Source organism: Mandrillus leucophaeus, unplaced genomic scaffold (assembly GCF_000951045.1).
Source record: "Mandrillus leucophaeus isolate KB7577 unplaced genomic scaffold, Mleu.le_1.0 Scaffold454, whole genome shotgun sequence".
Lineage (NCBI taxonomy): Eukaryota > Metazoa > Chordata > Mammalia > Primates > Cercopithecidae > Mandrillus > Mandrillus leucophaeus.
Window position 1 is genome coordinate 1,757,611 of NW_012104854.1, and position 15,540 is coordinate 1,773,150.

Consider the following 15,540-nt stretch of genomic DNA (forward strand, 5'->3'; position numbering starts at 1 on the left):
GTCATTTGAATCAAACAGTAGCAATCCAGGAGATAGTGGAAACAAAGCAGTAGAAAATAGTGGATATAAGCTATTCTTTTTTTTTTTTTTTTTTTGAGACGGAGTCTCGCTCTGTTGCCCAGGCTGGAGTACAGTGGCTCGATCTCGGCTCACTGCAAGCTCCGCCTCCCAGGTTCACGCCATTCTCCTGCCTGAGCCTCCCGATTAGCTGGGACTGCAGGTGCTTGCCACCATACCCGGCTAATTTTTTGTATTTTTTAGTAGAGATGGTGTTTCACCGTGTTAGCCAGGGTGGTCTCGGTCTCCTGACTTCATGATCCACCAGCCTCAGCTTCCCAAAGAGCTAGGATTACAGGCGTGAGCCACTGTGCCTGGCCGGATATAAGCTATTCATAAGAATTTGGCTGCATAAGGGAAGGATATATGGGACAGTTAGAGGTGGTTGCAGGGTCAGGAAATAAGTCTTTGAAGGTAGAAAAGAATTGAACATGGTAACAGACTGAAGGAAAGGAGAAAGTTTAAAGATATTGGTAGCAGTGAGCGTAATGCCACAAAGAAGGTGGGATCAAGGGTAAATCAGAGTAGAGATTGATCTTGAATGACAGAAGGAATGGCTGTTGAGATAGGAGGGCAGAATGGATGTAGAGAAGTTTATGTGCCCCAAAGGTGATGGAGTTCAAGTTGTAATTTTCTTAAATGAGTCATCTGCTAAGAGTGGCAGGAGCAGAGATTGAAAAGTAGTTAAGGATGAGAATTATCAAGTAGAGAGGTATCTTAACAAGGCTAAACACTTTCTGAAATGAGGGTCCAACTAAGATTTGTGACTATCACTTTGCAGTACCCCAGTCTGTACAGTTGTATGATTTCCACCAGCAATGTTCAGCACTTCAGGTTGGATGTGGAGAAGGGTTTCTGATTTTGCCAGATGGGTGGAAAAGAGTTCCAGGATACAAATTATTTGATGGTGCTCATGAGACACTAATTTCATGAGAGAAGGAGGAGAGTTCTTAACCACCCTTGTTAGGGTATCACTAGTGACTTCTTGGATGGGGACTCCATTGGATATTTCAGTTTTCATCTTACTTGAATTTCCAACTGTAAATGGCATGGCTTGTTCCTGCCTTCTCTTGGCATCTCTGACATACACTCCTGGTTTTTTTCTTTGCTTTCTGGGCCTTAATTTTCATTCTCTCATACTAGATTTTCCTCTTCTGTGTGATCTGTATGTATTGATGTTCCTCAGGACAATCTTGGGCACTATTCTCTTTTTCTCCATATTCTCTCTCTAGATAAGTATCTTCATAACTATTTTATATGACCTACAATAGGACATACATTTTTATATTGTAGCCTAGTAAACACATATGTGTAAATTTATGTAAATATAGCTGAAACAAAAATTTACTGAAACAATGTTTACCCTTCGTATGTTCAGTGAACTCTTTTTGTTTAAATTTTATTTCACATTTTAGTATCTTGGTCATAACCTGCAAAATTGTTTTCAGAACTCACTAATGGATGTGACCAACAATTTGAAAACTACTACTCTAAATTATGAGACAATTTTAAATAATATTATATTCTGATGAATAAAGGAGAGGGCTGATAAACTGGGAGAAAATGAGTAAATTAAGGAAATGGTTTAAAGGCAGGTGTAGCAGGAATGAAGATGAGAAAAGGGTAGAAGAAGACCCAAGAATAGAGTATTTCAATTAAGATGTTTGAGATGAAGCAATTCCAGATGATGACAAGCTCCATGTATTGCCGTGGCTATCAATGACTGAAATGGAGTTAAGATCATTGCTAAAGTTGAGATCAGGGAACTGTGAAGCTGCAATGTTAGGTATTGGTTCTAGTATCCAAATGGAAGTCATCCAGGATGATGGTGAGATTGGAATAGAGAAGCTGTGAACTAGGTACAAAAGACTTTAGTAAAGATAGAGGAGAGATTAGGAAGTCACAAATTACCAGCAACCAGGAAAGATCAAGGCAATATTGTTGCATTCACAGATCCTCAGAGGAAGTGAATCTTGTTTATTTTTTTTTTAATTTTTTTTTTTTTTCAGGGATGGAGTCTCGCTCTGTCACCCAGGCTGGAGTGCAGTAGTGCAATCTCAGCTCACTGCAAACTCCATTTTCTGGGTTCACACCATTCTCCTGCCTCAGCCTCCCGAGTAGCTGGGACTACAGGCGCCCACCCCTACGCCCAGCTAATTTTTTGTATTTTTAGTAGAGACAGGGTTTCACTGTGTTAGCCAGGATGGTCTTGATCTCTCGACCTCGTGATCCACCTTCCTTGGCCTGCCAAAGTGCTGGGATTACAGGTGTGAGCCACTGCGCCTGGCCTCTTGTTTATTTTTTTAAAGGTATGGAAGAATATTTTGAAAGTGACATTTGGGAGCAAGAAAAGTGCCACCTCCTTTGCTTTAAAAGAGGACAGGAAGCTAAAACAAATGGACTACTGAAAGTGTTACTCTCAGTGGAAGCCAAGATTCTGTTAAAGTTAAGAAAATAGAAAGTATTTGTAACAAGATTCAGAATATAAGAGAGTTAATTGTGGACCAGAAAATGCAGAGAAACGATTAAGAGCAAAGAAAGATGTTGGCTGTGACAGGAGAGAAAACTTACCAGAGTATAGGATGAGAATACTAAAGAAATAGATAACTACAGGGGCTTGCATTTTGGTAAGATAATAGAAAGATGAGGAAGGAATGTTGCAAGAAACAATCTCATAGTTCTAAATGGAGCACAATGTCAAATTTGAACAAAGTTAACCTTGTAGTGGTACACAGAATGGCAGCTTGCAAAAACAATTGTGAATTAAATGTAAGTGTATGATGGGTCGTTATTGTCTTGCTAGAGAAGACATCAAAGGATTGAACTGTTTATTGCTTCCAAACAGTGATTAAAGTAAAGAAACAATGGCCAGCAATCACAAATCTTCAGCAGCTCGCCCTGTTTCAAGAGGTGGAGTTGGATTAACAGGAAGGCCTCCTTCTGGGATACGACCCCTATCAGGAAATATTCGAGTGGCAACTGCAGTAAGTTTGAAACAAATCTATTTACTTTGGGAGGCCAAGGTGGGAGGACCACTTGAGTCCAGGAGACTGGGGCTTCAGTGAACTAAGATCATGCCACTGCACCCCAGTTTGTGAGTTTTTGACTCTTTCCACCCCAAAAAATCTGTTGAATGCTTGTGCATATATTGTGGTAGAAGTTGGAAATCCCCTCTGTAATAAGAGATTCTACTTTGTTGTTTCTTTATTTCATAAGCATATTATTAAACATGTTTGGGTTTTTTTTTGGAAAGCATCTGGAAATGTAAATGTGGAAGAATGTTTGAAAGACACTCTGGGAAGAAGATGCCTGCTCCTGCAGATACTCAATTTAAAGCTGCAATAATTTTAGTTGAATAGTGTATTGGGGCCAGAATAAAATGAAATGAATAGACCAGAAATAGAATCAAGCATATAAGAATTTAATGATTAATGTGGTGTTTCAGATTAGTTGCCAAAACATGGAGCATTCAATAGAACATTCCAATAATTATTAAACCATTTGTTTGATAGTATTTTTAATCCTCTCTTATACCTTTTGTCAGAATTCTACATAGTTTAGAAACTTGGTATTTCAAAAATGAAACTATAAATGTAGTAGAGGAAAATGCTGGCAAGTATTTTGTATACACTTGATATGGACTAGGCTTTTCTAAAAATGACAGAAATAACAAGTACTGAAAAGGAAAGCATTTTTATTATATATCTGAATTTACAAAAAATAAAACACCATAAAAATTAAAAGAGAAATGACACCTGGTAAAAACATTTATAATATATATACCATATATAGGATCAGAATCTCAAAAAGTAAACTTTACTTCTTTTTTGAGACAAGAGTCTTGCTCTGTCACCCAGGCTGGAGTGCAGTGGCATGATCTCGGCTCACTTTAAGTTCTACCTCCTGGGTTCACGCCATCCTCCTGCCTCAGCCTCCCAAGTAGCTGGGACTATGGGCACCTGCCACCACACCTGGCTAATTTTTTGTATTTTTAGTAGAGACGGTGTTTCACCGTGTTAGTCAGGATGGTCTTGATCTTCTAATCTTGTGATCCTTCCACCTTGGCCTCCCAAAGTGCTAGGATTACAGGCGTGAGCCACCGTGCCCGACCAACTCTGCTAATTTTTAAGTGCTCTTTCTGTATTAAGACTACAAGCCTTATGTCCAATCAAAATTTCATGACATTTCTTTTGAGGCTGGGGTAATATTATAAAACTATTATAAAACTCATCTAGAATAATACAAAAATAAGAAAAAGTACAATACTCTAACGTAAAATATATTATAGACAATGAGTGAAACAATATTCTGATTGCCACAGTACCTGGAAATAAACTCTAGTGAATGTTAAAGAATTTAATATAGGAGAGTGTGTCATAAATAGTGAATCAATAAGAGAAACACAGCATATGAGGAAAAGTTAGATGAAGTTTATAAGTTGATATTCTAAGCAGGATATCCTGTAAAGATAATTATTACATTTTCATTATCATTATAATGTAAAAATTGGGAAACAGGCAACGGCCTGATGTTGGTGGAGGGAAGCAGGCCTAGGCTTGGTGAGGAGGCAAGGTTCTGAGGGGACAGGCTGACAAGGAGGACCAGAGGCCCCCGGAGGAGCACGGAAGGAGAAGATCTGCCTGTGGGTTTCCATTGCCCAGCTCCTGCCCACACTCCCGCCTGCTGCCCTGACCAGAGTCAGCATGCCTCTTGAGCAGAGGAGTCAACACTACAAGCCTGAAGAACGCCTTGAAGCCCGAGGAGAGGCCCTGGGCCTGGTGGGTGCGCAGGCTTCTGCTACTGAGGAGCAGGAGACTCCCTCCTCCTCTTCTACTGTAGTGGAAGTCACCCGGGGGGAGGTGCCTGCTGCTGAGTCACTGGGTCCTCCCCAGAGTCCTCCACCCTTCCCACTACCATCAGCTACACTCTCTGGAGCCAATCTGATGAGGACTCCAGCAACCAAGAAGAGGAGGGGCCAAGCGCCTTTTCTGACCTGGAGTCCAGCTTCCAAGCAGCACTCAGTAGGAAAGTGGCTGAGTTGGTTCATTTTCTGCTCCTTAAGTATTGAGCCAGGGAGCCAGTCACAAAGGCAGAAATGCTGGAGAGTGTCATGAGAAATTGCCAGTTCTTCTTTCCTGTGATCTTCAGCAAAGCCTCTGATTCCTTGCAGCTGGTCTTTGGCATCGAGCTGATGGAAGTGGACCCAATTGGCCACTTGTACATCTTTGTCACCTGCCTGGGCCTCTCCTACGATGGCCTGCTGGGTGACAATCAGATCATGCCCAAGACAGGCCTTCTGATAATCCTCCTGGCCATCACAAAAGAGGGCGACTGCGCCCCTGAGGAGAAAATCTGGGAGGAGCTGAGTGTGTTGGAGGTGTTTGAGGGGAGGGAGCACAGTATCTTCACGGATCCCAGGAAGCTGCTCACCCAAGATTTTGTGCAAGAAAACTACCTGGAGTACTGGCAGATGCCCAGCAGTGATCCTGCATGCTACGAGTTCCTGTGGGGTCCAAGGGCCCTCGTTGAAACCAGCCATGTGAAAGTCCTGTACCATATGCTAAAAATCAGTGGAGGACCTCACTTTTCCTACTCACCCCTGCATGAATGGGCTTTGAGAGACGGGGAAGAGTGAGCCCGAGCACGCGTTGCGCCAGGGCCAGTGGGAGGGGTCTGGGCCAATGCACCTTCCAGGGCCCCATCCATTAGCTTCCACTGCCTTGTGTGACATGAGGCCCATTCTTCACTCTTTGAAGAGAGCAGTCAGCATTCTCAGTTTTGGGTTTCTGTTGTATTGGATGACTTGGAGATTTATCTTTGTTTCCTATTGGAATTGTTCAAATGTTCCTTTTAACAGATGGTTGAATGAACTTCAGCATCCAAGTTTGTGAATTGCAGTAGTCACACATAGTGTATTTATATAGTTTAGGAGTAAAAGTCTTGTTTTTTATTCAGATTGGGAAATCCATTCCATTTTGTGAATTGTGACTTAATTACAGCAGTGGGAAAAGTATTTGCTTAAAATTGTGAGCGAATTAGCAATAACACACATGAGATAAAGAACTCAAGACATTAAAAGATAGTTAATTCTTGCCTTATACCTCAGTCTATTCTGTAAAATCAAACAGATATGCATACCTGAATTTCCTTGGCTTCTTTGAGAATGCAAGAGAAATTAAATCTGAATAAATAATTTAAAAAAAAATTGGGAAACAACCTAAAAGACCTTACAACAGGTGAATCTTAAACAAATAATGATATGTATATCCCTATAATAGGCTATTAGATAGTCATTACAAACTACTTTCAAGATATTTCAGAAAATAATATACTTTAACGAAAGTTTAAAAGCAGTGTTGTATCAATTTAACATAGAAACATACATTTATACATACATAGAAATGAAATGAAAATAAATGAATAGACAGAAATGTCCACAAATTTATCTGATGTTCACACAGGTAATTTCAACTAACTGAGAACTTGCAGAGGGCCAATAGTCAAGCTCCTACAGTAGGCTAACTGCAAACTACAGATAATGATAGGTCCTGTGGTTAACTCGTAAGAAAAGCAGCATTTTTGGAGGGAATGATTTTGTTAAAGTCAGATTTTCCTAAAGTTTTCAGATTTTTTTCTAGAGTTTCAGGTAATAATGTTAGGACATCGTCATCAACTTAGACCGACATAATTTTTCTAAAATCTTCATACATAGGATAGTAAGGGTATCTTTTTCTTTTATTCCAGTAAAAATTGATAATTAAATATTTATAAAAAGAATCTGACATTTATTGGCCACCTACTATTTGCCAGGCACTTTATCTATTTATTTGTAAAATTTTTAAAATTTGTATATATTTATGCAGATGTCTTACATGCATATATTGTGTAATGGTGAAGTGTGGGCTTTTAGTGTACCCATCACCTGAATAGTGAACACTGTACCAAGTAGGTAGTTTTGCATCCCTCACCTTCCTCCCACCCATCTTTTGTAATCTTCAGAGTCTATTGTCTCACTCTGTATGTCCATATGTACCCATTGTTTAACTCCCACTTGTAAGTGACAACATGCGGTATTTGACTTTCTCTTTCTGGGTTGTTTCACTTAGGATCATGGCCTCTGGTTCCATCCATATTGTTGAAAAAGACATGATTTCATTCTTTATTATGGCCGAGTAGTGTTTCATAGTATGTGTGTGTATATATATATGTGTGTGTATATGTGTGTGTGTGTGTATGTGTGTGTGTGCGACCACATTTTCTTTACGTAGCCCTCCATCTCCGTTGATGGACACTTAGGTTTTTTTTTCATATATTTGCTGTTGTGGAAAAGTTGTGTGATAAACATAGGAATGCAGGTATCTTTTTGAAATAGTGATTTCTTTCCTTTTGCAGTGGGATTGCTGGATCATATGATAGATCTATGTTTACTTTTTGAAGAACTTCCATACTGTTCTCCATAGTGGTTATACTAACTTACATTCCTACCAACACTGTACAAAGGGTCCCTTTTCTCTATATATTTGTCAGCATTTGCTATTGCCTTTCTTTTGGAAAAAAGTCATTTTAACTGGGGTGAGATAATATCTCATTGTAGTTTTGATTTGTATTTCTCTGATGATCAGTGATGTTGAGCACCTTTTCATATACCTGTTTGACGTTTGTGTATCTTCTTTTGAGAAGTTGTCTATTCAGACGTTTTGCCCATTTTTTAATTGTATTATTAGATTTTTTTGCTAGTAAGTTGAGTTCCTTATGTATTCTGTTTATTAATTTCTTGTCAGATGGATAGTTTTCATATATTTTCTCCTATTCTGTTGGTTGTCCCTTCACTTTGTTGATTGTTTCCTTTGCTGTGCAGGTGTTTTTTAACTTGATGTGATTCTATTTGTTTATTTTTGCTTTGGTTTCCTTTGCTTGTGTGATATTACTCAAAAAAATCTTTTCTTAGACTAATGTTCTGGATAATTTCCCCCATGTTTTCTTTTAGTAGTTTCATAGTTTGAGGTTTTAATTTAAGTCTTTAATCCATTTTGATTTGATTCTTATATATGGTGAGAGATATGGTTCTAGTTTCATTCTTTTGCCTGTGGAGATCCAGTTCTCCCGTACCATTTATTGAAGAAATTGGCATTTCCTCAGTGTATGTTCCTTGCATCTTTGTCAAAAATATGTTCCGGTAGGTATATGGATTTATTTCTGAGTTCTCTATTCTGTTTTTATGCCAGTATGCTTTTTTTTTTTTTTTTTAAATTCAGAATGGGTTTGGCTGTCCTAGTCTTCTTTGATTCTATATAAATTTTAGGCTTTTTTTGTTTGTGTGTTTGTTTCTGAGACAGAGTCTTGCTCTGTCATCGAGGCTCAAGTGCAGTGGTGCAGTCTCGGCTCACTGCAAGCTCCGCCTTCCAGGTTCAAGCCATTCTCCTGCCTCAGCCTCCGGAGTAACTGGGACTACAGGCGCCCACCATCACGCCTGGCTAATTTTTTTTTATTTTTAGTAGAGACAGGGTTTCACCATGTTAGCCAGGATGGTCTCGATCTCCTGACCTCGTGATCTGCCCGCCTTGGCCTCCCAAAGTGCTGGGATATCAGGCATGAGCCACCGTGCCTGGCCTTTTTTTTTTTCTTTCTATTTTTGAGGAGAATGTCATTGATATTTTTACAAGGATTGCATTGAATTTGTAGATTAATTTTGGATATTTTGAGTATTTTGGATATTTTGACAATATTGATTCTTCCATTCCATGAACATGGAATATCTTTCTATTTTTTGGTGTTCTTTTCAGTTCCTTGCATCAGTGTTTTATAGTTTTCATTGTAGAGATCTTTCACTTCTTGGGTTAATTCCTATGTGTTTTATTTTATTTGTAGCTATTGTAAATGGGACTACCTTCTTGATTTTTTTTTTCATATTGTTCACTGTTAGTATATAGAAATGCTGTTGATTTTTGTATCCTGCAATTTTTCTGAATTTTACTGAATTTACTATTTATCAGTTTGAATAGTTTTTTTGGTGGAGTCTTCAGATTTTTCCAAATATAAGATCATATCATCTGCACACAGAGTTAATTTGACTTCTTCCTTTCCAGTTTGGATGCCCTTTATTTCTTTTTATTGTCTGATTGCTCTAGCCAAGAATTCCAGTACTATGTTGAATAACAGTGGTGAAAGTGGGCATCCTTGTTGTGTTCTAGATCTTAGAGGAAAGGCTTTCAGTTTTTCCTCATTCCATAGGATATTAACTGTGGATCTGTCATATATAGCTTTTATTGTATTTAGATATGTTCCTTGTATACCTGGTTTTTTGAGGATTTTTATCATCAGGAGATGTTAAATGTCATCAAATACTTTTACAATATCAATGGAAGGTTTTTGTCCTTCAGTCCGAGGATATGATCTATCACATTGATTGATTTGCATATATTGAACTATCTTTACATACCTATCTTTACATACCTATCTTTACAAAGATAGATGTAAACTATCTTTACATACCAGTTGGTCACGACAAATGATCTTTTTAATGTGTTGTTTAATTCAGTTTGCTGGTACTTTGTTGAGGATTTTTGCATCAATGTTCATCAGGGATATTGGCCTCTAGTTTTCTTTTTTCTTCATATGTCTTGTCTGTTTTTTTTTTTAAATCAGGGTAATACTGGTCTCGTAGAATGAGTTTGAAAGTATTTTCTCATCTATTTTTCAGAATAGTTTTAGTAGGATTGGTATTAGTCCTTTTTAAAATGTTTGGTGGAACTCAGCAGTGAAGCCATCAGGTCCTGAGCTTTTCTTTGCTGGGAGACTTTTTAAAAATTTTTTTGAGACAGAATCTCACTGTCGCCCAAGCTGGAGCACAGTGATGTGATCTCTGCTCACTGCAACCTCCGCCTCCTGGGTTCAGGCTATTCTCCTGAGTAGCTGGGATTACAGGCGTGCGCCACCACACCCAGCTAATTTTTGTATTTTTAGTAGAGATGGGGTTTCACCATGTTGGTCAGGCTGGTCTTGAACTCCTGACCTCGTGATCCACCCACCTTGGACTCCCAAAGTGCTGGGATTACAGGCGTGAGCCACCACACCCAGCCGGGAGACTTTTTATTATGGCTTGGATCTCATTATTTGTTACTGGTCTGTTCAGGTTTTGAATTTCAGTCTCTGTTGGTTGTATGTGTTTAGTCATTTGTTCATTTCTTCCAGATTTTCCAACTTATTGCATATAGTTGCTCATAGTGGCCTCTAATGATTCTTTGAGTTTCTGTGTTATCAGTTGTAATGTCTTTTTTTTTTTTTCATTTCTGATTATATTTGAGTCTTCCCTCTTTTTTTCATTAGTTAGCCTGGCTAAGAGTTTGTTGATTTTGTTTATCTTTTCAAAACACTGACTTTGTATTTCGTTGATCTTTTATATTTTTTTGTTTCAGTTTCATTTATTTCTACTGTGATCTTTATTAATTTCTGATATGAATTTTATGTTTGGTTTGCTCATGCTTATCTGATTTTTTAATATGCATTATTAGGTGGTTTATTTTAAGTTTTTCTACTTTTTTAATGTAGGCATTTAAAGGTATAAACTTTCCTCTTAGTACAGCTTTTGCCATATCTCGTAAGTTTTGGATATGTTGTATTTCCATTGTAATTTGTTTCAAGAGTTTAAACAAATTTCCTTTTTAATCTCTTTGACCCACTGGTCATTCAGGAACATATTTCTATTTGTTGGTATAGTTTTCAAAATTCCTCTTGTTATCAATTTGTAGTTTTATTCCATTATGGTCAGAGAAGATACATATATATTTAGGATTGTTGTATCTCTTGCTGAATTGATTCCTTTATCATTATATAATGATCTTCTTGTTTAGATTTGAAGTCTTTTTAATCTTATGTATGTATAACTACTCCTGCTTGCTTTTGATAGTGTGAAATACCTTTTCCCACTCTTTTATTTTTAGCCTATGTGTGTCTTTTAGGACTAGATATGTTTCTCATAGGCAGGATATAGTTGGATTATGTTGTTGTTGCTATTTTAAAATCTTCTGCTAATATGTATCTTTTAATTGAATAATTCAGTTCATTTACATTACATTCACAGTTAATAATGATATATGAAGCTTTCTTCCTCTTATTTTGTTAGTTGTTTTTAAGTTGTATAAATTATTTATTTGTTTCTTTTTCTCTGTCTTTGTATCTTTATGTTTTGATGAAATTCTTTCACGTTGGCATTTGATTATTTTGTCCTCCTCCTTTGTGATTGTTTTATAAGAACTGTGAGTTTAATATTTTTATGTGTTTTTGTGATACTGTATATCCATCTTTAATTTTTATGTTGAAGACCCCTTTGAGCATTTACTGTAGGACTGGCCTAGTGGTGACACATTCCCTCAGTGTTTGCTTGTCTTGCAGATACTTTATTTCTCCTTCATTTATGAATCTTATTCTGTCAGGATGTAAAATTTGTGGCTGACTTTTTGTTTTTGGTTTTGGTTTTGGTTTTTTTCTTAGCACTTCGAAAATGACATCCGATTCTCTTTTTAATTTTTTTATTTTTTAATTTTCCACTGAAAGGTCTGCTTTTATTCTGATAGGATTGTCTTTATAGGTGACTAGATAATTTTACTAATTTTAAAATTCTTTCCTTCACATTGACTTTAGACATTCTAACAATATGCCTCTCTTTTTTTTTGGTTTAAGATAGTTCTAACTTGGTGGGGCGTGCTTACTGTCAATTTTCCTCCAAAGGTTAACTTTTTACTTTCTTCAACCTGTACTGCTCTAGCTGCATTTGACTGGATGCATTGAGGCCATCCACAGGTAACTGGGTCTAAAACTTTTGACAGGAAGGCCATGGGCTGCCGGTTGCCTCTGTGCTCTTGGGTAAGCACTCCTAAAGCTAACCCATTATTCACGTTAACAAAAAGGTGAAATGGCTTTTCTAGGGAAGGCAGGGCTAGAACAGGGGCAATTATGAGCATCTCTTTCAGCTCTTTAATCTGATGGATTTTAGCAGAAGTCCACAAGAGACAGTCAGGCTTCCACTGGGTAAGTTTTTCATATAAAAGTTTACTTTTTAGTGAGTATGAGTCAATCCATAAATGACAATATCCAATTAATCCTAAAATTTTTTTTAGTTCTTGCTTAGTTTGAGGCAGGGGTAAGGACACAATTCACTCAACCCATTTCGGCCCTATTTTTGCTTACCTGCACTTATTAGTTGGCTAAAATATTTAACTGTATATTGAAGCTTCACTTTTGAGACCCGTAATCCCTCAAACTGTTGGTGGTTAAGAATATGTGTAGAGAAGTCACCCACTTTTTTTTATATCTTCACCAGATATGAGACTATCATCCACATACTGAAGCAGGCATATTTGCTTTGGGACAACAACTTTTCCAATACTCATTCTAGAATTTGACCAAAGAGGTTAGGGGAGTCTGTAAACCCTTGGAGTAAGACTGTCCATCGATATTGTTGTTTTCGCCCTGAATGGGGATCTTCTCACTCAGAAGCAAATATGTCTCGGCTATCCTCAGCCAAGGGGCATGCCCAGAAAGCATCCTTCAAATCTATTACTCACTGATGATCATAAGGAATTTGGCTGAGAACGGTGTAAGGGTTGGGGACAATGGGTTGAGTGGTCTGGACTATCTAGTTAATAGCTCTGAGGTCTTGTACCAATCAGTTTGACCTGTCTGATTTCTTGACAGGCAGGACTGGGGTATTATAGGGAGACGTACAGGGTTTAAGGAGTCCATCTTTAATGAGACTCTCAATTACAGGCTTTAACCCTATCCTGCCTTCGAAGGGAGTGGGGTATTGCTTTCTCCTACTATTTCCCCAGGAGTTTTTAGTTTGATGTGTATTGGGGGAACTCGAAGTTTTTCTCGATTCCCTTCTCTTGACCAGATATCAGGATGAATGTATTTTTCATCCATGGTGGTGAGTAGATTTAATGAGGTGAGGAATCCCTTAGGGCCAACTTGAAGGCCTATGCCTAATTTTAGCATTAAGTCTTTTTCTAATAGATTAGTTACCACCGCAGGGATCAACAAAAATTGAATATGAGTTAATCGATCTTGATATTTGGCTTTTGTATTTTCTAAGATTTTGGCCTTAAATCCTTCTCCTTTTACCCCAGAGACTTAAAGTTCTTCTGAAAAGCCAGCAAGATTAGATGGAGTGAGACAGAGGAGTGAGACACTCCGGAATCGATTAAAAAGGTGATAAGTTCACATTTAGGTCCCACCTCGAAATTTATCAAGAGCTCCTGGTGGGACTCAAAGTAAACGAGACAGAGCCCCTGACTCCCCTACTCTTCTTTTTCCCTTTTTAATTTAGGTGGAAGGACTTCTTTTTCCCTTTTTAATTTAGGACATTTTCTCTTGAAGTGGCCTGTTCTTCCACATTTGTAACATGTATCTTGTCCTTCCTCCCTTTCAATTCTGGGATTCTTTGACTTTGCTCCCCTACACTCTTTAGAGGGCCTAGGAAATGAAGGCCCATGTCCTCTAATTGAAGGCTTGGTTCCTTTGCACGGGAGTTTGGACCTTTTATAGTTCTTGGCCCCCTGGAAGCCTTGTTTAGAAGTGTATGGGTTTGGAGCCACCAGTTGAAAGGTGGATAGCATAAGTTTTGCTCTTTGTTTTTGCTTTTCTTTGTCTCTCCTTACATACACTTTTTGAGCTTTCCTAAGAAGTTTACTTAGCGGTCAGTCTTCCCAATTTTCTAATTTTTGTAACTTTTTTGAAATATCTGGTCAATTCTTGGTGATAAAATGGAGCTTAAACATTCCCTGCCCAAGGGGATCTTCCAAATTTAGGCCTGTATACTGTTTCGTTTGCTCCTTTAGCCTGTCTAAGGATTTTATAGGCCCCTCATCTTTTTTGTTGTTGTTGTATATCAAATGCTTTAGAGAGGTTTTGAGTTCGGAGTATTGATTCCCCAATTCCTTTTATTTTCATTTCCCTAGATCTTGCATGTTTTCCTGGTGAGCTGCATTATTATTGTCCCACCTGAGGTCTTGGGTGGGAAATTTTTGGTCCGCAGTAGGGACATTTTGACCAGGAGAGTGTTCACTTTTCCAAATTGCCTTAGCAGCCCTACAGTTATGCTTCTTTTCTCCTCCAAAAAGAGGATGCCTCGGATGGACATTAACTTAACCCAGGTATATAACTGAGGTCCTAAGAATTGATCAACTTGATCAGCCACCCCATAAAGGTCATCCAACAGCAACTGAAGCTCTTTTTTCAAACTTCGCACCTCTGAACTGGTCAAGGGAATATTTACAAATCCAATGGCTCCCCCTCCTTGTGGCACCTCTTTTAAGGGGAAGAGAGTCGGGGCTGACTCCTTAGGTGTGGAGGGAAATGGGAAATTAAATTTAGAAATTTACACTGTTCTCTCTCACGTCAAAGTCCTTTCAGGGAGGGGTACTTAATAGGCTGGAAGGGGACAGGCTCATGGGATGATAATTCCTAAGAGTTAGGGTTATAAGGAGGAGGAATAACATGAGCAGGGGAAGGATCTGGAATGGGACCTGAGGCGGCAGCAGCTGCCTGAGGGGGAGGGTCAGGGGCACTGAGCAGAGGAAGATGATCCAGAGGATCCCATGTGTTGGTGGGTGTGGGTTGTTTAGGAACAGGGACTCTTTCTCTGTTAGAGGAGTTGGTTTCTGGCTTATTACTTCTGGTTTTTAAAGGGTAGAGGAGGACAGGTTCTTGCCTCCAACAAAGAGCATAGTCTGTTTCCTTTTGGGAGACAGGGCTTTTGTCATTAACATGTTCGATTAAGAGCTGACAAATCCACTCTTCACTGGAACCAAATTTTGGCTTGAAAACTGAGGGTTTGAGGATGGGCCCTCGAGTCCAAATAAAACAACAATATTTTATCATTTGCTGCTTTCTTTTATGTTTAGTTCTTTCATTACCTTTCCAATAGTTTAACATAAGTCCCAAGGGACTATCAGGAGGAAATTCATCACTCGCTTGGCTCTTTACTTTTCCTTTCTTACTTGAAACATTTCCCATCTCAGAGGTTTGGGATGGTGTCTAACTCAAATAGGCCTTTCCCCGGAGCTTCTGTTGGGGGTGCTCAACCTCTCCTACTAGTGATTTCTCACCCTCCCTCCTTTCAGAAGCTCACTGAGGCTCTGAGGCTCAGTCCCTCATATTAGAGATTTTCTTGCTTGTCAATTTCCAGAGGCATTGTTAAGGCTCAATCCCTAGTATTAGAAATTTCTTGCCTATCCTTTAGCCCCACCTGTTGGAGGCTCCTTGCACCCTTCTTTCGCTTTGTCTACTCTGGCCGCTCTCCTCTTGGGAAATGGCAGGATCCGCCCTAAGCCATATGAGGTGACCACGGAACTGCAGATAGGACCCACTCAATCCACACAGCAGTAGTGTTAACATCATCTACACACACTTTTAACCTCCAAGGTACCCTGACCACCAAGGAAATACTTTGTTGCTCTTGCACCGTTTTTCACGTTGGTCTGTGCA

At 38.8% G+C, this 15,540-nt stretch overlaps 1 protein-coding gene and 1 pseudogene across 2 annotated transcripts in view; both read left to right on the top strand.

The window, feature by feature from the left end:
• The first annotated feature begins 2,899 nt into the window (after positions 1 to 2,899).
• IFT74 (intraflagellar transport 74) overlaps positions 2,900 to 15,540 on the top strand; it is a 121,780-nt gene continuing 109,139 nt past the window's right edge. For both annotated transcript variants that reach the window (XM_011994370.1, XM_011994371.1), the window contains exon 1: positions 2,900 to 3,041. In XM_011994370.1, coding sequence (XP_011849760.1) covers positions 2,922 to 3,041 — 120 coding nt within the window. In that variant the 5' untranslated portion in view covers positions 2,900 to 2,921. The remainder of the gene's footprint in view (positions 3,042 to 15,540) is intronic.
• On the top strand, positions 4,613 to 5,692 carry LOC105549727 (annotated as a pseudogene).